This window comes from Dromiciops gliroides, chromosome 4 (assembly GCF_019393635.1).
Source record: "Dromiciops gliroides isolate mDroGli1 chromosome 4, mDroGli1.pri, whole genome shotgun sequence".
Lineage (NCBI taxonomy): Eukaryota > Metazoa > Chordata > Mammalia > Microbiotheria > Microbiotheriidae > Dromiciops > Dromiciops gliroides.
The window spans coordinates 217,408,574-217,434,441 of record NC_057864.1 but is presented as its reverse complement, the minus strand read 5'-3'; the positions used below and the strand labels follow the sequence as shown (position 1 = coordinate 217,434,441).

Genomic DNA, 25,868 nt, shown 5'->3' with positions numbered 1-25,868 from the left:
CACTCAGAGTCTGTGGTTCTATGTCCGAGCCTCTGGAATCTCCACCTGTTGACTTAGAATCACCTGTGTTGGGGCAGCTAGGTGGTGCAGTGGATAGAGCACTGGCCCTGGAGTCAGGAGTACCTGAGTTCAAATCTGGCCTCAGACACTTGACACTTACTATCTGTGTGACCCTAGGCAAGTCACTTAACCCCAATTGCCTCACCAAAAAAAAAAAAATCACATGTGTTTTGACTCCCCTATTTCCTGGTGGTCATTCACTCTGTTTTACTTTCTCTCTCTTGTCTCCCCAGGACTCCTAGTAATGTTATCTCTCGCCTACTTGACTCCACTTTTCTATTATATTCCCAAGGCTGCTCTGGCGGCTGTCATCATCACAGCTGTTGCCCCCCTCTTTGATGCCAAAATTTTATGGACAGTCTGGCGTGTGAAAAGTATGTATTTCTACTCTCTTTCCCAAATGAGTTATGGGTGTGAGGATTGAGATTACACTGGAGTTTGTACTAAATCAGGACTTGGTGCCTGGTGGTTCACAGTTCGGGGGGGAGAATGTGAGGAAGGTGTTGTAAGCTAGGAGAGTGTTACCTTGTTTGTATGAAGGAGGGACTTTGCATGATAGAGTCCTGTAGTGAAATGGTAAGAGGAGAACTCCATGTTCCATGAGTGCAACCCCATCTTCAGTGGATCCCTAGGTTAATCCTTTAGCATGTGGCCCTTCACATAGCCTCTTTTACTTCTTCCATCCCTCTCCTGCCCTGCCTTTGGGCCAAAGGCACCTACCTGTGGGCCAGTACTCAAAAGCATTTTTCAAAAAAGGCCTAGGACCATATCTCAAAGAGATTTAAAAAAGGAAAAGAATTCACTTGTATAAAATTCACAGCAGCTCTCTTGTAGCAGCAAAGGGCTGGAAACCAAGGGACTGCCCCTCAGGTGGGAAGCAGTTGAATAAATTATGGTAAATGAATATAATAGAATATTATTGTGCTATAAGAAATGACAAATGGATGGGTTCAGAGAAACCAGGGAAGACTTGTATAAAGTGATCCAAGGTGAAGTGAGAGGAACCAAGAGAACAATTTGTACAATAACAACATTGTAAAGACAAACAACTTTGAAAGACTTAAGAACTCTGATCGGGCCAAGACAATTCCAAGGGACTCATGATGGAAAATGCTGTCCACATCCAGAAAAAGAACTATGGAATCTGAAGGAAGATTGAGGCATATTATTTTTGCCTTTTTTGATTGTTTTTTTTTTGCATGTATGTGTGTATGTTTCCCTTTTGTTCTGAGTTTTCTTTCACAACATGACTAAGATGGAAATATGTTTAACACAATTGTACTATATAACGTATATCAGATTGTTTGCTGTCTTGGGGAAGGAAGAGAGAAGGGAGGGAGGGAGAAAAATTTGGAACTCAAAATCTTAGAAAAATGAATGTTGAAAACTATCTTTACCTGTAAGTAGGAAAAAATAAAATACTGTTAAGTGGAGGGGGAAAAAAACCTCTGTTCAGGGAGCAGCTAGGTGATACAGTAGATAGAGTACTGGCCCTGAAGTCAAGAGAATCTGAGTTCAAATCTGGTCTCAGATACTTACTAGCTATGTGACCTTGGGCAAATCACTTAACCCCCAATTGTTGCCCCCCACCCTATAAAAAAAAAAGACTCTGATCAGTACAATGACCAGAGAACCACAACAGAGAGGTGATGAACTCAAGTTGCACATTGAGAGATTAAAAAAAGAAAAAGAAAATCCCTCCCTTATAACCAATTCACCTAATGACTATGCCTGGAAATATATGTTTCACTCTGTATGTCCAGGTCATCATCTCTCTGCCAAGGTGTGGAGAGCATGACTCACCATCAGTCATCTGGAGTCATGACTAGTCGTTGTGATGATCATGGGTCTTAAGTCTTTCACTGGTATTTTCCTTCACAGTGTTGTAGTCATTGTGTGAATTTTCTCCTGGTTCTGTTTACTACACTCTGCATCAGTTTATTCAAGTCTTCTAAGGTGTACCTGAATCCATCCCTTATGTCATTTCATGGCTTGCCATAATTAATATTCCATTCCATTCATTTACTGTGATTTGCTCAGCCATTCCCCAGTTGATGGGAACCCACTTTGTGTTATAGCAAAGAACTGCTCTAAATATTTTTGTACATGTGGGTCCTTTCACTCTGTCTTTGATCTTTTTTCAGAGCATAAGCCTAGTTTATTGAGTTTTGGGGTTTAGTTCCAAATTGCTGTCCCGAATTCCTGGAACATTTCACAGCTCCACAAACAGCGAATGAAAAGTACAGTAATCCATGGCAGCTGGCTCTGTCCCTGCTTTTGTTGTGACAGGCCAGTGTTGGAAATCTGGTTTCAGGTCCCTGATCATTAGAGCTTGCAATGACTTGTGGACACCCCCCACCCTCACCCTCTTCCTCAGACCACTGGGTAGTTGGTTTTATTTCTGTGTGCTGGAGCTCAAGTTTGCTTCCCCACTGCAGTCCTCTATACTTTTCTCTGACTTCCACCTGGATTAGCTGAGTTAACACTGGCTTCTCTGGTATGACCCTTCTCTTTGCCTCTGTTGGCTTCCCCCTTTGCCTGTGTGCATCCTGGTTTCCCTGGAAGATAACTTTAGATACTTCCACCAATTTCTGGTGTGTGTTGGGGGGTGGGGTATGTGTTCTTTAGGATTCTTAGAATCTTTAACAGAGTAATGGGAGACTCCAGGGAAGCCATGCCTGGGACAAGGGAAAGGAAGAGGTTTAGTATGGGAGAGTTTCATTAAAACTTAGAGAGAGGGGGCAGCTAGGTTGCGCAGTGGATAGAGCACCGGCCCTGGAATCAGGAGTACCTGAGTTCAAATGCGGCCTCAGACACTTAACACTTACTAGCTCTGTGACCCTGGGCAAGTCACTTAACCCCAATTGCCTCACTTAAAAACAAACAAACAAACAAACAAAAAACTTAGAGAGAGGAAACTCCTTTATGACCTAGAAAACAAGCACTGACTAAACTTTTGGGTGGGAGGGGCAGGGCAATGAGGGTTAAGTGACTTGCCCAAGGTCACACAGCTAGTAAGTGTTGTGTCTGAGGCCAAATTTGAACTCTGGTCCTCCTGAATCCAGGGCCGGTGCTTTATCCACTACACCACCTAGCTGCTCCTAAACAAAAATTTTTAATTATCTTTTGTTTTTATTTCATTTTCATTTCTGTATATACCCCTCCCTGCTTTCCATCCTAGTGAACCAACCCTTGTGTAACAAGGTATTTAACACCCCCATTGGTGGGGCTGCAGACCTCATGAGGCAAGGAATTTGAATGCCAGCTACATATTCTAGGAAGCAGAGCCCAGTGTCTCAAGAAACAGCATGGTCTTCAGGGCCTGGGAGAGACATCAGGGCATTACATTGATTCAAAGAGGTTTTGAACTAGTCTACAACAGGGTCAGAAGAGACACATGGATAGATAGATGGCAAAGGCAGAGAATGGTTTTGAGTACGGACAGGTTCCACCAGGAAGGCCAAAGTGTTCATTTACTGGAGAGAAGCAGGACAACAGTGACTAGCATAAGAGGCAAGCACAGTTATTAATGCACCTTTCCCTGACTTAAGAATCCAAGTGTTGGGGGCGGCTAGGTGGCACAGTGGATAAAGCACCAGCCCTGGATTTCAGGAGTACCTGAGTTCAAATCCAGCCTCAGACACTTGACACTTACTAGCTGTGTGACCCTGGGGAAGTCACTTAACCCCCATTGCCCCGCAAAAAAAAAAAAAAAAATTAAAGAATCCAAGTGTCTGGGAAAGTGTCTCCTCCCTTCCATTTTCTTTTCCTTTCTCCATTTTCCATCCAAAGGGGGCAGAAGTTTTGATCCAAAATTCTTAGTTTCCTTTCAAGCTGATTCCTACTGTTTCAATATACTTTAAATCAGTCTTTCTCTAGATAAAGGATGGAACTGATATCAGTTGTTCTTCATATACATCTATAATTATATTCAAAGTGTATAAACAGGAAGGACTCTGATCATTAGATGACCTAGAGCTTAACTGGCTAGACAGTTTCCTTTATACCACAGAGCAGAGATTTTAGTTTCCGGATAGTTGTTAGAAGGTCCCTAATTGGGGGGCAGCTAGGTGGCACAGTGGATAGAGCACCGGCCCTGGAGTCAGGAGTACCTGAGTTCAAATCTGGCCTCAGACACTTAACACTTACTAGCTGTGTGACCTTGGGCAAGTCACTTAACCCCAATTGCCTCACTAAAAAAAAAGAAAAAAAAAAAGAAGGTCACTAATTGGATACATAATGAACTGATATTGTATTTTATTAAGTGTTATAATTTATAATTCTGTCAACTTCTCTAGACAGAGTTTTTAAATTGAATTCAGGGCCATTGTCTGTAGATTATGGGTATGTAATCTTGGTATGGTTTATTAAATACCCAGCACTAAGGATGACCACTAGAATGAGGTGGGAGGGGGAGAAAAAATGTGGAGTACTGAGGCAAAATGTATCTCTTCCATCTGTTCTCTCACCAGAAGGGAGGAGGAGATCAAGAATAAATAGATAGGGGGCGGCTAGGTGGCGCAGTGGATAAAGCACCGGCCCTGGATTCAGGAGTACCTGAGTTCAAATCTGGCCTCAGACACTTGACACTTACTAGCCTGTGTGACCTTGAGCAAGTCACTTAACCCCCACTGCCCCACAAAAAAAAAAAAAAAAAGAATAAATAGATAGGGGCAGCTAGGTGGTGCAGTGGATAAAGCACTGGCCCTGGAGTCAGGAGTATCTGAGTTCAAATCCCGCCTCAGACACTTAACACTTACTAGCTGTGTGACCCTGGGCAAGTCACTTAACCCCAATTGCCTCACTAAAAAAAAAAAAAGAATAAATAGATTTAAAAAAAAAAAAAAAAAGGAAGGTCCTGCCTTTATGGTGGCCAATGGATAAAATTAGTCTAAGTGTGAGATGATTCCATTCTGCCCCTTTCCCTTGAGGGAAGTAGAGAATGAATGAGCTAACCTGTCTCTCCACAGCACCATGTACTGATTATCCTTGTAACAACAAACAGAAATGGAAGATTTTTTTTAAAAGGCAGTTTAGCAAATCTAACATATCACCCTGATCTGACAATACAGGTAAAGATCTTCCACCTAGCTCTGCAGAGAAGGGAAGGAATTACATTTTCTCACATCTTTTCTGGAGTTTTGTACAGTATTGAGCTTCAGATTTTTTGTTCTTTTCCTTTTATATTGTTGTAGTCATTGTGAATGGGGCAACTAAACGGCTCAATAGATAGATTGCTGGGCCCAGAGTCAGGAACACCTGAGTTCAAATCTGGCCTCAAACACTTACTAGCTGTGGGTCGCTGGGCAAGTCATTTAACTCTGTTTGCCTTAATCCACTGCAGAAGGAAATGGCAAACCACTCTAGTATCTTTGCCAAGAAAACCCCATGGACAATATGGTCCATGAGGTCACGAAGAGTAAGATGTGACTGAACGACTGAACAACAATCATTGTTGATGTTGTTTTTTGGCTCTGCTTACTTTGCTCTGTATCGGTTTATATGTCTTCCCTTGTTTCTCTGAATTCTTCCTATTTGTCCATGGTTACATCAATCAGAAGGGACTTTCAAAACCATCCTGTTAAGTACTTGGGGGTGGGGATGAATCCACTTTTCTAGTATATCAGAGGTACCAATGGCATTTTGGTGGCTAGCAAAGGAATGGATTAGTTCTAGGATAAGAAAGAACTGTCATCCTACCTGATTCAGGCATTAGATGTGAAGCAGACTAAAACCAAGTGAGCTTAGCAAACATATTCTCCCAGCATCCATGCAGCTGATCATGACCATCTCTCTCTTCCAGGGCTGGATTTGGTGCCAATGTGTATAACTTTCTTGCTCTGTTTTTGGGAAGTGCAGTATGGCATCCTGGCTGGGATCCTGGTGTCTGGAATACTGCTACTTTACCATGTGGCCAGACCCCAGATTCAGGTAATTACCCTAACCAAGAAGTAGGATGAATATCCCTCCTAATCTTCTCTCATTACCCTAGACATTAATAAGATGGAGGTATTCCTGTAGTGGTCATTAGAGTAAGTGTGGTGATAGGGAAGGCAAACACCAGTGAAGCAAATCTATGGTCATGAAACCTTGCTCTTGTAACTTTTTGTTACATCTGAATCTCTCCAAAATTGTGCTAAAATAGATTGTGATAGTTGTCCCTAAGGAAAATAGACAGCCTTGAAAGGGATTGATGATTATCTATATTAATAACATTTGTTTTTTTAAAATAATAATATATAATAAAATTTTTAAATGAAATTAAAATAGTAATACCCATCTGTATATAAACATATTCTCTATATGTATATATATACATACACATACATATACATTCTGTAAAAGTTAAAATTAAGGTAGACTGAAACACAAAGTTCCAAGCACAATCAATTTCTTAGCAAAGCACAAATTTCCCAATAAATAGATTTTCTGCTTCCCCAGCAAAGCTAAGACCCAAAATGAAGGTCTTTTATAGTATATTTTATAGCTCTCTTTTGTGAACTATCTTTTATAGTTTTGAGGAGTACAGATAATAGGAAAGCTAGCATCTTAGATGGAAGAAAATATAATTGAGGGGCAGCTAGATGGCACAGTGGTTAAAGCACCGGCCCTGAATTCAGGAGTACCTGAGTTCAAATCCGGCCTCAGACACTTGACACTTACTAGCTGTATGACCCTGGGCAAGTCACTTAACCCCCATTGCCTGCAAAAAAACAACAACAACAACAACAAAAAACAACAAAAAAACAAAAAAAGAAAATATAATTGGATGAAAATTAGGTATGAGGGCTAGCAACAACTTTGTCCTTCCCTCTTGTGACTAAGAAATGTTCATTGAGGGACAGCTAGGTGGCTCAGTGGATAAAGCACCGGCCCTGAATTCAGGAGGACCTGAGTTCAGATCTGGCCTCAGACACTTGACACTAGCTCTCTGACCCTGGGCAAGTCACTTAACCCTCATCACCTTGCAAAAAAAAGAAAGAAATGTTCATTGAGTCCAGCTACATTAGCAGGGACAGAGATAGCAAACTAGACTTCTTGAAGGATAGCTTTAGTGGTTTAAAGATACTACACCAAATTCCCTGTTGTCCACCTGCATCCTTTAAGAATAACAGATTTGGGGGCAGCTAGGTGGCGTAGTGGATAGAGCACTGGCCCTGGATTCAAGAGGACTTGAATTGAAATCCAGCCTCAGACACTTACTAGCTGTGTGACCCTAGGCAAGTCACTTAACCCCAATTGCCTCACCAAAAAAAAAGAAGAAGAAGTACATGGCACATGAGGAAATATAGAGAAGAGATTGGCCATGGATGGGAAGGGGGTGGAGTTAATGTGAAGCCATGTTGCTTATCTGTCTGCTGGTAGCTCAGTTTTCCAAAGTAATTTGTCCATAGAATACTTTAAGGCTTGAAATTTTCCATGAGGTATATAAACAATGGTCTTGGAGGCCTGGGGTTATAGAATCCTCCTAGGAGAAACAGGGGTTGAGGGAAATTTTAGAGCAAAATAGGAGAAATTAAGTTTACTTTCATACTGAGAAATTGCTGCACCTAAATATTTTGGACCCATACACAATTTTCTATTTCATATTTTTGCTATTTTAATGGTTTTAATTTTAGGTATACATGAAGATTTTATTACCCATTTATACATCATAGATTCAGGCCCAGATGAGCCATTGCAGACTATTCTTTCTAAATCTAATATTCCATCACTATTTTATGGGCTTCTGAAATCTCAGTTTTAAAATTAAGTGACTCTATTCCAAGTGTATAGTTGTAGACAAATATGTATATACTTGCAGATGATTTTCTTCCCCAAAATTAACCCAGCAAATCTGAAACGTGACATGCCTAATATAAGAACTGTACTGAGAACAAACTAGAAAATAGCCATTAACAGATTTAAAAATACAGTAGAACCCAAGGCAGTTTTCTCTCAAGGAAGGAATACTAAAACCTAGAAATAATCCTTTTGGAGGCTTTGGTAATATTTCATTCTCTGCAAAAACCCTGTTGTTCTCTATCTGCTTCTACTTCAGTATTTCCCTTTCCAGGAATCTAATTTAAAATTTCATTCAGTTTCACATTTAAAAAAAAATACTGAGTATGAGTGCCATTCATAATAATAGATAATCACCATAAGGTTTGCAGTCTTTTACAAATATTATTATCTCACTTGATCCTCATAACAGCTTTGAGAGGTAAGTGGTGTTGTTGTTGTTGTTATTATTATTGTTACCATTTTATAGATAAAGAAACTGAGTCACAGAGCCATTAATTTACTTGCCCAAGGTCAGGAAGCTAATAAGTATGTGAAGTGGGATTTGAGCATAGGCCTACCTCCTAGGCTGACACTCTACCATTCTGTTACCCAGCTGCATCATTTTGTGAGCAGGGAAAGCAAAAGAGGGATGAGGTCCGGACCTATGATTTCATTGTTTTGAGAAGTGCCTTGCAGGAAAGCTGCCTTCACTGATACAGGTAGACAGATGACTCATCTGTAGCATATGACATAAAAGAGTTACTTGGGGCATCTAAAAGTGAAGTGACTTATTCATGACCACATGTGTCAAAGGTAGAAAGCTTTGGGGGGGGGGGATAAATAGATGTTTTAGTTTTCGTTTTTATTCATGGGGGGGGGGACAGGGCAATGAGGGTTAAGTGACTTGCCCAGGGTCACACAGCTACTAAGTGTCAAGTGTCTGAGGTTGGATTTGAAATCAGGTCCTCTTGAATCCTGGACCAATACTTTATTCACTGTGCCACCTAGCTGCCCCTTTTAGCTGTTTTTAAACAAACAGTTAGGGTCAGCTAGGTGGCGCAGTGGATAGGGCACCGGCCCTGGAGTCAGGAGTACCTGAGTTCAAATCCGGCCTCAGACACTTAACACTTACTAGCTGTGTGACCCTAGGCGAGTCACTTAACCCCAATTGCTTCACTTAAAAAAAAAACACAGTTAAATATTGGAAATATTTTTTAAATTATCAGCACTGGGATCTGCTTTTAAAAATGCCCACAAGGGTGCAGCTAGATGGTTCAGTGGATAGAGCACCGGCCCTGGATTCAGGAGTACCTGAGTTCAAATCCGGCCTCAGACACTTAACACTTACTAGCTGTGTGACCCTGGGCAAGTCACTTAACCCCAATTGCCTTACTAAAAGAAAAAACAAACAAACAAACAAACAAACAAAAAATGCCCACAAACCAAAAAAAAAAAACCAGAATTTACTCTTAGGAAACTTACTACTTTCATTTCTTAGAGTACCCTATCATATGAATCCCCCTTTTGTTTTTTGCTTGTTAAATGTAACAACAGAAAAATTTTCAATATGTTCATTTCCAGAGCAACAAGAGAAAGTCATGACAGTTTTAATCCCTGGAAATAAAAAATATTGAAAATATTCTAGTGTTACACTTACCAAGCATAAGCTTTCATATGCCTACAACCGCCCTAAGACTTTTGGGACAGCCTGTGTTTTTTGTCCCAGACTTTTCTTGTCTATACTGTGCATTGCCATGAACAAGCACACCAGGACAACAGCTCTCAAGATACATAGCTTTCTTATGATGCAACAAGAGACAGTAATGGACAATCAGTCACTTCATGACAGGAGAAATTACTTCTTTGTGCCACAGGAGAGAATAGTTGTAATGCATGCAGAGCACACCAAATTATTTACACTAGAGATTCTTCACATTTCTACTTAATAGAGATACCTGATGCACTTTTCCTAAAACTTCTCTTTTTAGTCGCTGGGAAAATACTCCCGTCTCCCCATTTAAAAACCCCAAACAATAACCAACTAGTTTCTACCAGCCCATTTTCCTCACCCTCTAAAAACATGAAGAAGTTAAGGCAGAAACATATTAGAAGCTTTTATTTTCAACTCAGACACTGTGGATTTCCTGAAGTTACAATCCTATATAGCTCATTCTCCAGTAGTTCCCATTTTTAAGTTTTGTTTTTATACTCACACTCTGATACACACACATGCACATGCACATGATCACTTACTTTTTGTTTGTTTATATATTATGAGACAAATTGTAAATTTAGTGTATACAGATTAATCACTGGTGTTTGTATAATACCCTTCTGGGATTCTCTTTCCAACTTGTACTTGAACTCATGAATTGGATTCCTAAAGTGTAGCTACTACTTCTGGTACAAAGGGTAGGATTACCTCATGGGTGTCTGCTTCTACAACTATAAGGCACAAGCCCCTACCAGTCAACCAGTAGACTGAACTATCTCTTGGCAAAAGGGTTTACTGATAAGGCAAGATAAAAATCAGTAGCTGTAAAAATTCTCCCCAGTTAAGCCTTGGCAAATGCTCCCAATAATACACATGAAGTCCATGGAAAGAATGGCCACAAACTTAGAATAGTGGTCAAGGCTACTCACTGCTTCTACTGCGTGTCCCAGAAATAATCTTTCTCTTAAAACAATCCTCTCTGTACGCCACCTCTCAATTGCTAGGGCTAGCTGTCTCTTTTTGGTTTTGTTTTGGTTTTTGTTTTTTTGTTTTTTAGTTTTCTTGGTGAGGCAATTGGAGCTAAGTGACTTGCCCAGGGTCACACAGCTAGTTAGCTGTCTCTTGAATCCATAGCCAGTTCCTTTCACTGATGCCAAGGATTTTTGCATGACTACCTCTCAGTAGTTGTGTATACCTAGAGAAGCAATTCTTCTATCTTTTCTTTTCTCTCTCTCTCTCTCTCTCTCTCTCTCTCTCTCTCTCTCTCTCTCTCTCTCTCTCTCTCTCTTTGCAGGGCAGTGAGGGTTAAGTGACTTGCCCAAGGTCACACAGCTAGTAAGTGTCAAGTGTCTGAGGCCAGATTTGAACTCAGGTCCTCCTGAATACAGGGCTGGTGCTCTATCCACTGCGCCACCTAGCTGCCCCTGACCAGCAATTCTTAATGTTTTTTGTGACATAGATCCTTTTGGCAGTATAGTGAAGACTATAGACCCCTCAGTATAATGTTTTTAAATGCATAAAACAAAACACATAGGATTATAAAGGAAACCAATTATACTGAAATATAGTTTAAAATATTTTTTAAAAATAAATGCAGGGGGGCGCAGCTAGGTGGCGCAGTGGATAAAGCACTGGCCTTGGATTCAGGAGGACCTGAGTTCAAATCCAGCCTCAGACACTTGACACTTAACTAGCTGTGTGACCCTGGGCAAGTCACTTAACCCTCATTGCCCTGCAAAAAAACAAAAAAACAAAAAATAAATGCAGGGGCAGCTAGGTGGTGCAGTGGATAGAGCACCAGCCCTGGAGTCAGGAGTACCTGAGTTCAAATCTGGCCACAGACACTTAACACTTACTATCTGTGTGACCCTGGGCAAGTCACTTAACCCCAATTGCCTCACTAAAAATAAATAAATGAATGAATGAATGAATGAATGAATGCAGGGGCAGCTAGGTGGTGCAGTGGATAGAGTACCGGCCCTAGATTCAGGAGGACCTGAATTCAAATCCGACCTCAGACACTTGACACTTACTAGCTGTGTGACCCTGGGCAAGTCACTTAACCCCCATGCCCCACAAAAACAAAACAAAACAAACAAACAAAAAAAAGAGAGTTGCTCACATGAGTCTGTCAGAGGCAGGACTTGAACCTAGATCTTCCTGACCTAGAAAACTGTCCTATTATTTACTAGACCACATTTTACAAGTGAGAAAACTGAGGCAGAGTGAGAAGTGACTTGGCTATGGTCCCACTTGAGTAAGTCACAATTCAGTATTAGAACTAAAAAATTTCACCAAAAAGAAACATAAAATAAAGTAAAATAAAAATAATAATAGCCCCTTGGGGGGGCAGCTAGGTGGCACAGTAGATAAAGCACTGGCCTTGGATTCAGGAGGACCTGAGTTCAAATCCAGCCTCAGATACTTGACACTTACTAGCTGTGTGATCTTGGGCAAGTCACTTAACCCTCATTGCCCCACCAAAAAAATAAATTAAATTAAATTAAAATAATAATAGAACTAAAGAATTTTTCACTGTTTGTTAGAACTGGACCCAGCATCTTTTTCTTTTTTCTTTTTCCAATTATCACTTAAGTTATTTAGAGTAATTTCCTTTTCCTTCCTCTCAAATAGCCATCCAGTGAGTGAAAAATAGATATAAGGATTATTAGATAAATATCAGATTTTTTGGGGGGGGGGGGTTTGGCAGGGCAGTGGGGGTTAAGTGACTTGCCCAGGGTCACACAGCTAGTAAGTGTCAAGTGTCTGAGGCCGGATTTGAACTCAGGTACTCCTGAATCCAAGGCCAGTGCTTTATCCACTGTGCCACCTAGCCACCCCCAGATTTTTTTTTTTTTTGTATTTCTAGCTTTATAGGCACTCCCAGGCTATGCCTTGACTGTCTCAAAAGAGTTATTTTTTGATATTAGCCTCTTTTTGATGACTTACCCAGGATCAGACATTTCCAGAGATCAAGTGGAATTTGCACTTTTCTAGTTGGAGATGAAATTGCCATTGGCTGAACCCCTGTATCCTCTTCTTAGAGGCCTGGCTGTCTCTAGAATGTGGCAGGATCAAGGCAAGTCAAGGTTTGAAAAGACTGTTTCATCTAACTGCTTAATAAACATGGCCTTGGTCCAGGAGGCCATGAAGAGTATGTTGTTTACTTTAGAAGAGTCTGTAGGAGAGAGAAGCAGAAAGGACTGAACTTCAGAGAATGTTCCCTATTAGGAGAAAGGAGAAAGAAAACATCTCTAGGTAAAGACACAGAAAGGGTTGAAGAGAGTAGGATCCCGTTTGTCTCCTGGATCAAATACAAAAGCCTCTGGTGTTCAAAGCTCTTTTTTGTTGTTGTTTTTGGTTTTTTGGTTTTTTTGCAGGGCAATGAGGGTTAAGTGACTTGCCCAGGGTCACATAGCTAGTTAAGTGTCAAGTGTCTGAGGCTGGATTTGAACTCGGGTCCTCCTGAATCCAAGGCTACTGTGCCACCTAGCTGACCCACCAAAGCTCTTCTTGAAAGAAAGAAAGAAGGAAGGAGGGAAGGAAGGAAGGAAAAGAAAGAAAGAAAGAAAGAAAGAAAGAAAGAAAGAAAGAAAGAAAGAAAGAAAGAAAGAAAGAAAGAAAGAAAGAAAGAAAGAAAGAAAGAAAGAAAGAAAGAAAGAAAGAAAGAAAGAAAGAAAAGAAAAGAAAAGAAAAGAAAGAAGGAAGGAAGGAAGGAAGGAAGGAAGGAAGGAAGGAAGGAAGGAAGGAAGGAAGGAAGGAAGGAAGGAAGGAAGGAAGGAAGGAAGGAAGGAAGGAAGGAAGGAAGGAAGGAAGAGAAAAATGCATGCTTCGGTCTCTATTCAGACAATATCAGTTCTTTCTCTGGATGCAGATAGCATGTTTCTTCACGAGTCCTTTGGGATTGTCTTGAATCATTGTATTGCTGAGAATAGCTAAGTTATTCATAGCTATTCACTGTATAATAAATATTGCTGTTACTGTGTATAATGTTCTGGTTCTTCTCACTTCACTTTGCATCAGTTTGAGTAAATTTTTCCAAGTTTTTCTGAAACCATCCTGCTTGTTATTTCTTATAGTATAATAACGGAATAGAGGACTTTTAAACATTGAAAAGACTAGGGGCAGCTAGGTGGCGCAGTGGATAGAGCACTGGCCCTAGAATCAGGAGTACCTGAGTTCAAATCCGGCCTCAGATGCTTGACACTAGCTGTGTGACCCTGGGCAAGTCACTTAACCCCGATTGCCTCACCAAAATAAACCCCCAAAGAAACAAAAAAAAAAAAAAGAAAGAAAAGAAAAGACTAGAGCTATAAGTGCAAAATTCTAATAGAGCAATTTTCCCTTCAGAACCTTAATGTCTTCAAAGGTTATTGAGGGAATTAAATAAGAAAAATAGAAGATCTGTAGTTGGCTGATTCTGTTTTGAGGTTTTGAAGAGGATAAAGAGAAGGGAACATAAAAGATGTAATACATCCATGTAGAGAAGAGAAAGAAAGGGATACAACTTGCTCTTTCTCTTAATTGGAATTATGGGGGAGCATACAATCATGGAAGATGACATGAAGGGGAATGGGCATCAGATGAAACTTGTGTCTAAAATGTATAAAGAGGTCAACACAAACATACATGCACATACACACAGTTCATAAATAATAACAATCCTTATTTTCTTCTCATGTTTGTTCATGGTTGTCAAGTTCAAAATAACACAGTTTTCCTTTTTTTTAAAGGAAGCACTGAGTTTAAAGTTCAAAGGCACTGGGTTCAGATCCTAGCTTTGCCATTTACTACCTATGTGATTGCACTTTGGTTGGCTAGTGATTTTTCATTCATGGCAGACTCTTTGTGACCCCATTTGGGGTTTTCTTGGTAAAGACATTGGAGTGATTTGCCATTTCCTTCTCCAAACTCATTTTACAGATAAGAAAACTGAAGCAAACAGGGGTAAGTGACTTGCCAAGAGTCATACAGTCAGTAAGTGTCCAAGGCCAGATTTGAACTTAGGAAGATGAGTCTTCCTGACCCCAGGCCTGGCACTACCTAGCTGCCCTTTGTTATTGGACTAGTGGTCACAACCTCACTGGGCCTCATTTCCTTTATATACAAAATGAGGATAATAATAGCTCCTATCTCCCAGAGTTGTGAGTTTCAAATGAGAGAATAATTGTAAGGAGATTGTCATCATGCTTCATACATGGTAAGCTCTCTCTATATGTTATATTATTACTACCTATGTGATGGGACTAGTGGTCACTTAACCTCATTGGACCTCAGTTTCTTTATCTGTAAAATGAAGGAGCTGAATTAGATGACTCTTAAGGTCCTCTCCAATTGTCAATCTGTGATGTCTAAGGTTCTATATAGCTCCAGCATCCAATGGCTGAGACAGTGTGGTGTAGGAGTAAAGTTGAATTTGAAGTGGGGAAAACTAGAGTTGAAATACTGCCTTTGCTACTTACTAGTACCCCATAGGGTTGTGAGACTCAAATAAGATGATATAGGTAAAGAACTTTGCAGAAGTTAAACAGGAATATATACATATAATACACACACATATACCCATATACATACACATACACATAGATATATATGTACTATTATATATACTATATATACACATATGCACATATATATGTGATATGTGCATGTACTCTATATACACATATTTGCTATATACATACACATATATACACACACTATTGCTGTTATGATTCTGTGATGGGGTGAGCATCTTTGTGTTCATCAGAATCCAAGGCAAGAACAAAAAGAACCTAGGACTCTTATCTCCCCCCATTCCCTCACCCACTGACCTTTCTTCTCCCTGTCCACCACCAACAGGTAACAGAAGGCCCGCTGCTTATCCTGCGACCCATTAGTGGCCTTCACTTTCCAGCAGTTGAAGCTCTTCGGGAGACTGTATATCGCCAGGCTCTCTCAGGTAAGTCTCATGGGACTGTGAGATGGCATGGAGAGTGGAACCAGTTCCCTACATTCCTGTTGCTTCCTTCTATCTCTACCCTCCTCTCCTTTAAGGAGGACATACACTAGAACCCTGAGAGTCCAGCCAACTAATTCTCTTCAGAGAAATTCATCTGGGTCTCTGATGTAGAAATTTCTACTGTATACCAAAGTATACACACTTATCTTATCAAAAGACTCTGCTGGTGGTTCCCAAGTGGTTTCATTCCATTTTCTCCCACTTGTTTGCCAGTTGTCTCTTTAATGATCCTTTCTAGAACCTTCCCAGGAATTGAAGTCAAGCTTACCAGCCTGTAGTTTGTAAACACCATTCTCTTCCCTTATTTAAAAATTAGGACATTTGTCCTCCTCTAATCTATCACGTCTCCTATTTTTTATAATCTTTCAAATATCACTACTCAATAAACATATTTGCCAGCTCTTTCATTACTAGTGGATATAGTTCTTATGGGTCAGATGACTTGAATTCCTCAAAGGCAGTAGCTAGGGACTACTTAGCACCTTAGGGAAGGATTGGTTAGGCATTCCTGAGACTTAGAAAATATTTGTTGAATGAATGAATGCTAACCAAAACTCTTTCTCAATTGTTCCTCCAGCATCACCCCCACGTTGCACCATCTTGGACTGTACCCATGTTAGCAACATTGATTATACAGTGGTGACAGGACTTGGGGAATTGCTAGCAGAGTTTCGAAATCATGGGGCCTCCTTGGTTTTTGCCAAGTTGCAGGTATGTTTTTGGGGGGAGACCAGGGACCATCTCAGAGGGAATTGGGACTATGTGTGTGACATAATCAATGAGTAGTCAGCCATCTTAAAAAAAATCATGATAGACTGAATGTTGACAAAACAAAAAATGATATATTAATAATTAATAAATATTTTAAATAACATTCATAAATTAAAGAATAGAATTTTGCATAAAACTCTGGGCACTTAACAAAAATTGTTCAAGATCATTTTTCAGTCATGTCTGACTCTTTGAGACTGTATTTAGGGTTTTCTTGGTAAAGATACTAGAGTGGCCATTTCTTTCTCCAGCTCATTTTACAAATAAAGAAATTGAGGCAAACAGGGTTAAGTGACTTGCCCAAGGTCACACAGCCAATAAGTTGTCAGACTCATGAAGATGAGTCTGATTTCAAGGTCAATACTCTATCTACTGAACTATCCAATTGCTTTTGAACAAGGTAGAAATGAATGAATTGAAGAACTCTAATGGAAAGAATTCTGGTTTTGAGGGTCAGAAGACCTGGGCTCAGATTTCATCTCTGCTTCTTATTATCTGTGTGACTTTGGACACATTGATAAAAATGGTGGGGAGAGGATACAAGAGATTGAACAAGGTGACCTCTAAGGTCTTTTCTAACTCTAAGTCTCTGATCTATGAACAACAAATGGTTAACAAAATATATTTTCTCCATGTCTCCTTCCAGTTCTGTCTGATGTTCATTACCTCTCACTTTCTTTCCTTTTTGGGGGGGCGGGGCAATGAGGGTTAAGTTACTTGCCCAAGGTCACACAGCTAGTAAATGCCAAGTGTCTGAAGCTGGATTTGAATTCAGGTCCTCCTGAATCCAGGGCCGGTGCTTTATCTACTGTGCCACCTAGCTACCCCTCCTTTCCTTTTAATGTAATCAATGTCTATGGACTTTAGATTCTGCTATCCCACTTTTCATTACCTCATATGTATCTTTACATATTTCCTTGAGCACTGCAAAGTTAATGTTACCTTAATATTTAATTACATTAATATTGGGTTTTTTGGTTTTTTGTTTTTGCAGGGCAATGAGGGTTAAGTGACTTGCCCAGGGTCACACAGCTAGTAAGTGTCAAGTATCTGAGGCTGGATTTGAACTCAGGTCCTCCTGAATCCGGGGCCGGTGCTTTATCCACTGTGCCACCTAGCTGCCCCCTAATTACATTAATATTAATAATAATTAGTAAGTTTACTTTTTCAGCCATTCCCCAACTTTGGGGGGGGGCAATAAGAGTTAAGTGACTTGCCCAGGGTCACATAGCTAGTAAGTGTCAAGTGTCTAAGGCCACATTTGAACTCAGGTCCTCCTGAATGCTGCCCCTCATTCCCCAACTTTTGATTATAAAAGTTATGTGTAATTTTTTTAGAGGTAACTAAGTGGCCCAACGGGTAAAAGTACTGGACTTAGAGTAAGGAAGACCTGAGCTCAAATATTGCCCCAGACACTTAGTCTGGGCAAGTCATTTAACCCCTGTTTGCCTCAATTTCTCCATATGTAAAATGGGGATAATAATAACACCTACCCCTTAGAGTTGTTGGGAAGATAAAATGACATAACATGAGATAAGCATTTTGCAAAACTTAAAACTCTTATTTTATTGTATTACAAATGTAGCAGCTATAAATAAGATCAATTATAGAATTGTAGAAGTGAAATTAAAAGATTCCTTAGATGCCTTTTTCTTTCTTCCTTTCTTTCTTTCTTTCTTTCTTTCTTTCTTTCTTTCTTTCTTTCTTTCTTTCTTTCTTTCTTTCTTTCTTCCTTCCTTCCTTCCTTCTTTCCTTCTTTCCTTCTTTCCTTCTTTCCTTCCTTCCTTTCTTTCCTTCCTTCCTTCCTTCCTTCTTTCTTTCTTTTTTGCAGGGCAATGAGGGTTAAGTGACTTTCCCAGGGTCACACAGCTGGTAAGTGTCAAGTGTCTGAGGTCAGATTTGAACTCAGGTTCTCCTGAATCCAGGGCCAGTGCCTTATCCACTGCGCCATCAAGCTGCCCCCTAGATGTCATTTTGCAGATAAAGAAACATTGTTTTGTACAGATACAATTCAACAGACCTTTATCACAAGGAAGGTAATGGAATAAAAAGATAAAACTGGTCCATTCTTTCAACTCCAGTGGCTCCCTATTACCTCTAGGATCAAATATCAAATCCTTGTTTGGAGTTCAAAGGCCTTCATAATCTTCCCTGTCTTTGCAATCTTCTTCTAGCTTTCTCCCCTCTACGTACTCCACAATGTAGTCACACTGACCTCCTTGCTCTTCCCCACACTAAACACTCCATTCTCCAACTCTGGACATGTTGGTGGCTGTCCCCCATGCCCAGAACTCTCTCTTTCCTCATCTCAGCCTCCTAAATTCTCTCTCTCAATTCTCAGATAAAATCTCACATTCTGCAAGAAGCCTTTCTTGATGCTCCTTAACCCTCTGAGACTATCCTCAATTTATCCTGTTTTTATCTTGTTTGCACATAGTTGTTTGCATGTTGTCTTCCCCCTTTAGATTGTGAGCCCCTGGAGTGCAGGGACTCTTTTGCCTTTCTTTATAGCCCTAGCACTTAGCCCAATGCCCGGTACATTGTAGGGAATTAATAAATGCTTGTTTCCTGCTTGCTTTTTTTTTTTTTTTTACTGGGGAAAGGGAGAATACTGTGTGTGCATGGGAAAGTAATAATTTTTGTAAGGAAAGAGTACTAAGAACTTGGAGGATTTATAGGTCAGAAATATCTCCATTCGTAGGTAAGCCTTGAAAAAAGCTAAGGATTCTGAAGGAATTATCTATGTGGAGATAATTGAAACCAAGGGAGCTAATGAGCTTGCCAAAAATGTGTACAGCAAGAGACAGAGCTGTGGTTAAGGGATAGGGACATGGATAATAATCCAGCAAAGGAAAGTGAAAATCACAGGAGGCTAAAACATGAAAGTTGGAAGGAAATTCAGTAGACACCTAGTCCAACCATTGCCCAAAAGGAATTCCCACAATAAATGGTCATCTGGCCTTCTGCTTGAAGACCTCCAAAGAGTGTGACCCTTCCGCCTCTCAAGGCAGCCCATTCTGCTTTGGGATGGCTCTGATTATTAGTGATTTTTCCCTATCAAGAAGCTGAAATTGTCCTCTTTTCAGCTTCCACCCACTGTTCCTGCTTCTGCTCTCTGGGGCCAAACAAATCAGGTCCAGTCCTTCTTCCAAATACCTGAAGGACACAGCCATTATGTTCCCCCTGAGTCTTCTCTTCTTCAGGTTAAACACCCAGTTCCTTCATTTGATCCTCATATGGCACAAATACTGAACACTTTCCACGTTATCAATGTCCTTCTAAACTGTGGTGCCCCAAACCAATCCTTGATACTATAAATGAGGTCTGATGAAGGAAAAGCACAGTGGAATTATTACCTCCTTCCTGGAAGCTATTCCTCTTTTAATGTGACTCAAGTTTGCATGAGCTTTTTTGGCTTTTATGTCACACTGTTGGGCAGCTAGGTGACCCACTGGATAGAGTGATGGGTCAGAAGTCAGAAAGACTAATCTTTGTGAGTTCAAATCTGGCCTCAGACACTAGCTGTGTGACCCTAGGTAAGTCACTTAACCCTGTTTGCCACAGTTTCCTCATCGGTAAAATGAGCTGGAGAAGGAAATGGAAAACCACTCCATATCTTTGCAAAGAAAACCCCAAATGGGGTCATGAAGAGTCAGACATGACTAAAAAATGATCAAACAATCACCCTGTTGTCTCTTAGAAAGAGCAGTCAGACTGATAGAAGAACTGAAACAGAGCAATGTCCTAGAAGTCCAAGGAGGAGGTGGGGATGGAAGAAAATTTCTAATTTTTTTTTTTTTGCTATTTATGCCATTCTAATAAGGATAAGGGAAAATCTTAAAGTTGTCTTGATTTGCAATCAACAGATTCTTAGGGAATTTGAGCATCTTTCCATGTGTTTAGTCAGCAATTTTGATTGAGCACCCCTTATCTTAACCGTAGCCGTTACCCTAGAGAGCACAGTGGATGGAGTACTGTATTCAGAGTCTGGGAAGCCTAAATTCAAAACCTGCCTCAGATACTTAATTCCTAAGTAAGTTACTTAGCCTCTCTCAGCCTCAGTTTCCTCATCTGTAAAACAGGGATAATGACAGTGCTTCACAGGGTTGTTAAAGGCATAAAGCACTTTGCAAACCTTAAAGCACTAACATGTGTGTGTATATATATGTGTGTGTGTGTGTGTGTGTGTGTGTGTGTGTCTGATTTATTATTATTGTTATCTCTTCTCACAGTTAAGTATAAACCTATTTATTAGTGATGTGAAGACTATAAAGGAAAAAAATTAAGTTCCTATCTTTGGGAAACATATGCAATGCTTAAGGGGATAAGTTAATATTTAGTAGTAACCTAATAATGTAATACTTAACATTTACATAGAGTCTTTATCCTCACAGTGGCCTTGGGAGGTAGGTGCTATAGTGTCTCCATGATGGAAACTGAGGCAGAGGCTAAGTGACTTGGCCGGGGTCAAATATCTAGTAAGTAGCTAAGGGCAGATTTGAACTCGAGTCTTCTAGACCCCAGGTCCAGCACTCTATCTATTGTGCCATCTCCCACCTAAGCATAATCCTGGGAAATAAGACTCTTTGATTTTCTTCCCAGCTGTGCCACTGATTTAATATGAAGATTTTGGCATTGAGCACATTAATTAATTAATTAATTAAAAAATTTTTTAAAAAGGCAATTGGGGTTAAGTGACTTGCCCAGGGTCACACAGCTAATAAGTGTTAAGTGTCTGAGGCCGGATTTGAACTCAGGTCCTCCTGAATCCAGGGCTGGTGCTCTATCCACTCTGCTACCTAGCTGCCCCGAGTACATTAATTTAAGAAAGATGAAGGTAAAATGGACAGATGTTAATTGTTCACATCATTGGGATTTGGATATTTCAGTTTCTCTTAACATTCAGAAGCCTCTGGGACATTTCCAATAAATAGTTATGTAACTGTTCTTAGAAGCAGTAATACTTATTGATAATGACATCTTTATGGAGCATTCATCTTCATGGATTTCAGCAACTTTATTAACGTTTAAAATATTATTCACTTTCCAACATCATGGTAAAGGGCAGCTAGGTGGCACAGTGGATAAAGCACCAGCCCTGGATTCAGGAGGACCTGAGTTCAGGTCCAGCCTCAGACACTTGACACTTACTAGTGTGACCCTGAGCAAGTCACTTAATCCTCATTGCCCCACCAAAACAAACAAACAAACAAAAAAAACCCATCATGGTGAAGCAGGAGAAAAACAAAGGTTATTCTCTCCATTTTACAGAGGGGGAAACTGAGGTCCTGAGAAAGTCAAGTGACTTGTCACAGTCAAACTAAAGCTTTAAAAATAGATATTTATGTGGTGATTTTGGATACATGATCTCATTTGATTTTCACCACAACCTTCTGAGATTGGTAGAGTAGATATTATTATCCCCATTTCATACCTGAGGAAACTGCTCTGTCAAATCAAGCTAGTTGTCCAGGGTCACATAGCTAGGAAATATCAGATGCAGAATTTTAATCCAGCTCTTCCTGAACCTAAGTCCAGTACTTTATCCACGATACTTCACTGCCTTTTAGAAGTAGGAATTAGATCCAGCTCTTTGCCCCACCTTATAGAGAAAGGAATTAACTATATTCCCCAACTGCTGGTCTTTGTCTCTTCCTTAGACTCCTGTTCTTTCTGACCTTCTGTCGGCTAACCTGAATGGATTCCAGCATTTCTCCACCCTTGAAGAAGCAGGTTGGTGCTAGCAGCTGTTCCCACAGATGTAATACCTGACCATCCCATGGTGGAGCAGGATTATTTTCTCCATTTTACAAACTGGGAAACTGGGGCCCTGTGTGGAAAGCAAGAAATGTTAGGTTTGCTACTAGGTGACCAGGAAACAACAGAATTAAAGAATAATAGCAGTTGGATGGAGGGGCTGTTGACCCTTGGGGAAGAGAAAGAAGGGAGGATGAACTTAATATTAGTTTGATAGTTTGAAAAGTTATCCCTCCACTAAAGTCCTCTTCCAATACCTCATTGTGTCATGGGGTGACTCTTGGTTCTTGGAAGCCATGCCAACAAGACTAATTGATCTAAAGAATCCTATCAAGCTGGAGAGGCTTTGCCTACAGGCAGGCCTGATCATAGATGGAATGTCTTCTGTCCAATAGCCTGCCTAGCTGTTCTCAGGAAGGCTCTTTTTTTCTTCACCTTGGGGTGATTAATATTTTGGTCATGGCAACTCTTGGAAGCCTTCTACTAAGAAGAGTTCTAGAAGAGTGAATATGTGTGTTAGTGGAAGGAACAGCCACTTTGACTAAATAAAAGAACCTGGAAATAGTGAGGTCATGAAGGTTTTTCTTAAGGATAAAGATTCTCTGTAGGAGGTTGAATTAGATGACCTCTCAGGTCCCTTCCATTCTGATGTTTTATAGGTCTGTGATTCAGCCCAACACCAGATCAATGCATTGGCTCTCTCCTCCATTTCCAGTAGTGGCAGAATAAATTAAAACAGGTGTAGACTACATCAGGGCAGATTGAAATTAGATGATAAAGAGGATTACAAGAGCAGCAGAATAAATTGCCATGGGAGGGCTTAAGATTGCCTATCCAAATTTTTTTAATGTAAGATGTATAACATGACTTTGTAAGATATACACTTTGAGCGGCAGCTAGGTGGCGCAGTGGATAAGGCACCAACCCTGGATTCAGGCACTCAACACTTAGCTGTGTGACCCTGGACAAGTCACTTAACCCTCATTGCCCTGGAAAGAAAGAAAGAAAGAAAGAGAGAGAGAGAGAGAGAGAGAGAGAGAGAGAGAGAGAGAGAGAGAGAGAGAAAGAAAGAAAGAAAGAAAGAAAGAAAGAAAGAGAGAAAGAGAGAAAGAAAGAAAGAGAGAAAGAGAGAAAGAGAGAAAGAGAGAAAGAGAGAAAGAAAGAAAGAGAGAAAGAAAGAAAGAAAGAAGAAAGAAAGAAAGAAAGAAAAGAAAGAAAGAAAGAAAGAAAGAAAGAAAGAAGAGATAGACATTTTGTAAGTGTAAATCCATATAGGATGTCTGCATAAACAAGCAGTTTGAGGGGAGGCTTTGATAGATATCTCTATAATCTTGTTTTCTGCTCTCCAAGGGAGACTGTGATTCAGCCTTGAATCTGGCTGCTCAGTTTTCCTTAGAGAGAGAGTTAGTAGATTAAAATTATATATATATATATATATATATATATATATATATATATATATATATATATATATATATATATATATATATATATATATGAGCCCCCCTAAATATGAATGATCTAGGTACACAGTTGATTCAGAACAAATCCACTGGTGTCCCTGTTTGCTATTCCTTAAAGAGGTGGGGAGGGTAGCCCTTATCTTACACTCACCAGTTCAACTTCTTCCCACCAATTGTTGGTCATGGAGGTCTAGTGGCTTTTGTTCTGAACCAATTGTGCCCCTAGATCATGGAAACCCCTCAGTGGCAGACAAAGGAGTTTGAACTTTCAAAATCCCTTTCAACCTGAGGGCCCCAAGAGGGCCATTTTATCTAATTCTGTGTCTTGACCTTCCTCTTTTCTTTCCAAATTCCTGTAATCTGTGGTCTTCCTTCCTTTCAGAGAAATACCTGAGTGAAGACTGAAGTTTCTAGCCCTATAACGTCAATGAAGACTCTACCGGAACCCATGATTGTCCCACTCATGCCCACCAGTTGGTCTTGTTCTATGGCAAGGGATGGTGAAAAGGTCTCTCCATCAGCATAAGCCATGGATCCTATCACCATGGACTTTTCTTGTGAAGCATCTTTTGCACTGGTGTGCTCAAGGAAAACTCCAGTGGGTGACACTATAGAGAAATGATGGGGAGGAAAACCTATTCATCTTAAACTGGGCTCGGGCCTTTAGGGAGCAACAGTTGGAGTATCTGACTAGGATGAGTGATGATTTCTAGCATTCCCAGAGAATTCCTCTTCTAATTGAAAATGGTTCCTGCTCCTCCTTTCACCTCCGTGCCCCACTCCTTCTACCACTCATCCATCTTTAGACTTGCCTGCTCCAACCAGTAAGAGAGCTTCCCATCAAGTTACAAGCAATACAAGGGAAGGGTAAATGGAAAGACGATCTTTGCCCTCAGAGTTGAGTCATGTAGATATAAATAGAACCCTTAACCTGGGGCTTTGGTTGGATTTTGGATTTTGGAAGCACTGGAGTGAAGGGAATGAGGGAATGGGCATGGAAGTGAAGGCAGGAGGAAATTCTATCAGGGATGATTCCCTGGGTATATTCTAGCATTAGAGGAGGACAATAACTCTCCTTGAATTTTCCTGATCATTGGATAATAGAATCTGAACTGTTAAGGACTTAAGCAATGTCTGGTCCAGCCCTCTCACTTTATAGGCAAGGAAAGTGAGGACCAGAAAAGTTAAGTGAGTGACCCACCCATATGACTATACAAAGTAAATACAAGAGCTGGAATTTGAACCCAAGTCATGGTGCAATGGTTAGAGTGCCAGGCCTGGAGTCAGAAAGACTCCTCTTTCTGAGTTCAAATCTGGCCTCAGACACTTACTAGCTGTGTGACCCTGGGCAAGTCACTTAACCCTGTCTGCCTCAGTCTCCTCATCTGTAAAATGAGCTGGAGAAGGAACTGGCAAACTACTCCCAGTATCTATGCCAAAAAATACCAAATAGAGCCATGGAGAGTCAGACATGACTGAAATGACAGAATAACAACCTCTGACTCAAAACCCAATGCTCTTACAACTACACCATGAAGCCTTCATTAATTAACTGCTATGAAAAAGTGAAGCATTTCTTTTTCCTTCTCTTTTGCTTTCTGTTAGGAGTAGGCCTGATCCAGGTAAGTATGATGCTACTAGTTTAAGTTCATTGCACAGTTAACAAAAGGAGGTTTATTTAGCCCTAACACAGAAAGGCTATTCAACAAGGATAATGTAGCACTTTGTGCTGGTAAATGTGACCTCCCCTCTACCCCCTATCCCCATTTCTGTAGGAAAATACTGCATGCTCAACTGGTCAGAATATGATGGTTCCCACGGACTTCAGACATTTACCAATTCTTAAGGGCCCCAACCCCTCTTGGGTGAACTGTTTGATGCCTTTAGATGACCAGAAAACAAAACCGATACAACCAGAGGCTACCAAGAAGCTGCTCTGGGGAGGCACACACAGCTTGAGCCTCACCCCAACTCAACTCCTGGCATTGTGGCCTTTTATAGAAAAGCTGGCCTAACCTTGTTGGGGGTTGGGGAACCCTTGGAGAGACTGGTCCTTTGGACTGAAGCATCTTTAGTCTTCCAATATCCCACTGTCAAGGACTGTTCCTAATTCCCCCACTCCTACCCCACCCTACCTAGCCCCACTTCCCATTCCCAGGTTTGGACATTGCATTCTCACCAGCAAACTGCAGCTGTTTCTTATCCCCCTACTCCCTCATCCTGTCCTGGCGGTAGGAAACTCTAGCAGAGAAACAGCAAGTGACCTAATGGATAAGAACAATGGGTCAGGCAGGAGTCAGGAAAACCTGGGTTCAAATCCAGCCTCAGACACTGTGAC

At 40.6% G+C, this 25,868-nt stretch overlaps 1 protein-coding gene across 1 annotated transcript in view; it reads left to right on the top strand.

Annotated features, from left to right (window-relative positions):
- SLC26A11 (solute carrier family 26 member 11) overlaps positions 1-24,779 on the top strand; it is a 48,105-nt gene extending 23,326 nt beyond the window's left edge. Inside the window, exons 12-17 of the mRNA XM_043964029.1 lie at positions 294-434; positions 5,864-5,991; positions 15,380-15,479; positions 16,117-16,250; positions 21,971-22,043; positions 23,913-24,779. Of these exons, the coding sequence (XP_043819964.1) occupies positions 294-434; positions 5,864-5,991; positions 15,380-15,479; positions 16,117-16,250; positions 21,971-22,043; positions 23,913-23,935 (599 nt within the window). The 3' untranslated portion in view covers positions 23,936-24,779. The remainder of the gene's footprint in view (positions 1-293; positions 435-5,863; positions 5,992-15,379; positions 15,480-16,116; positions 16,251-21,970; positions 22,044-23,912) is intronic.
- The last annotated feature ends 1,089 nt before the right edge of the window (positions 24,780-25,868 follow it).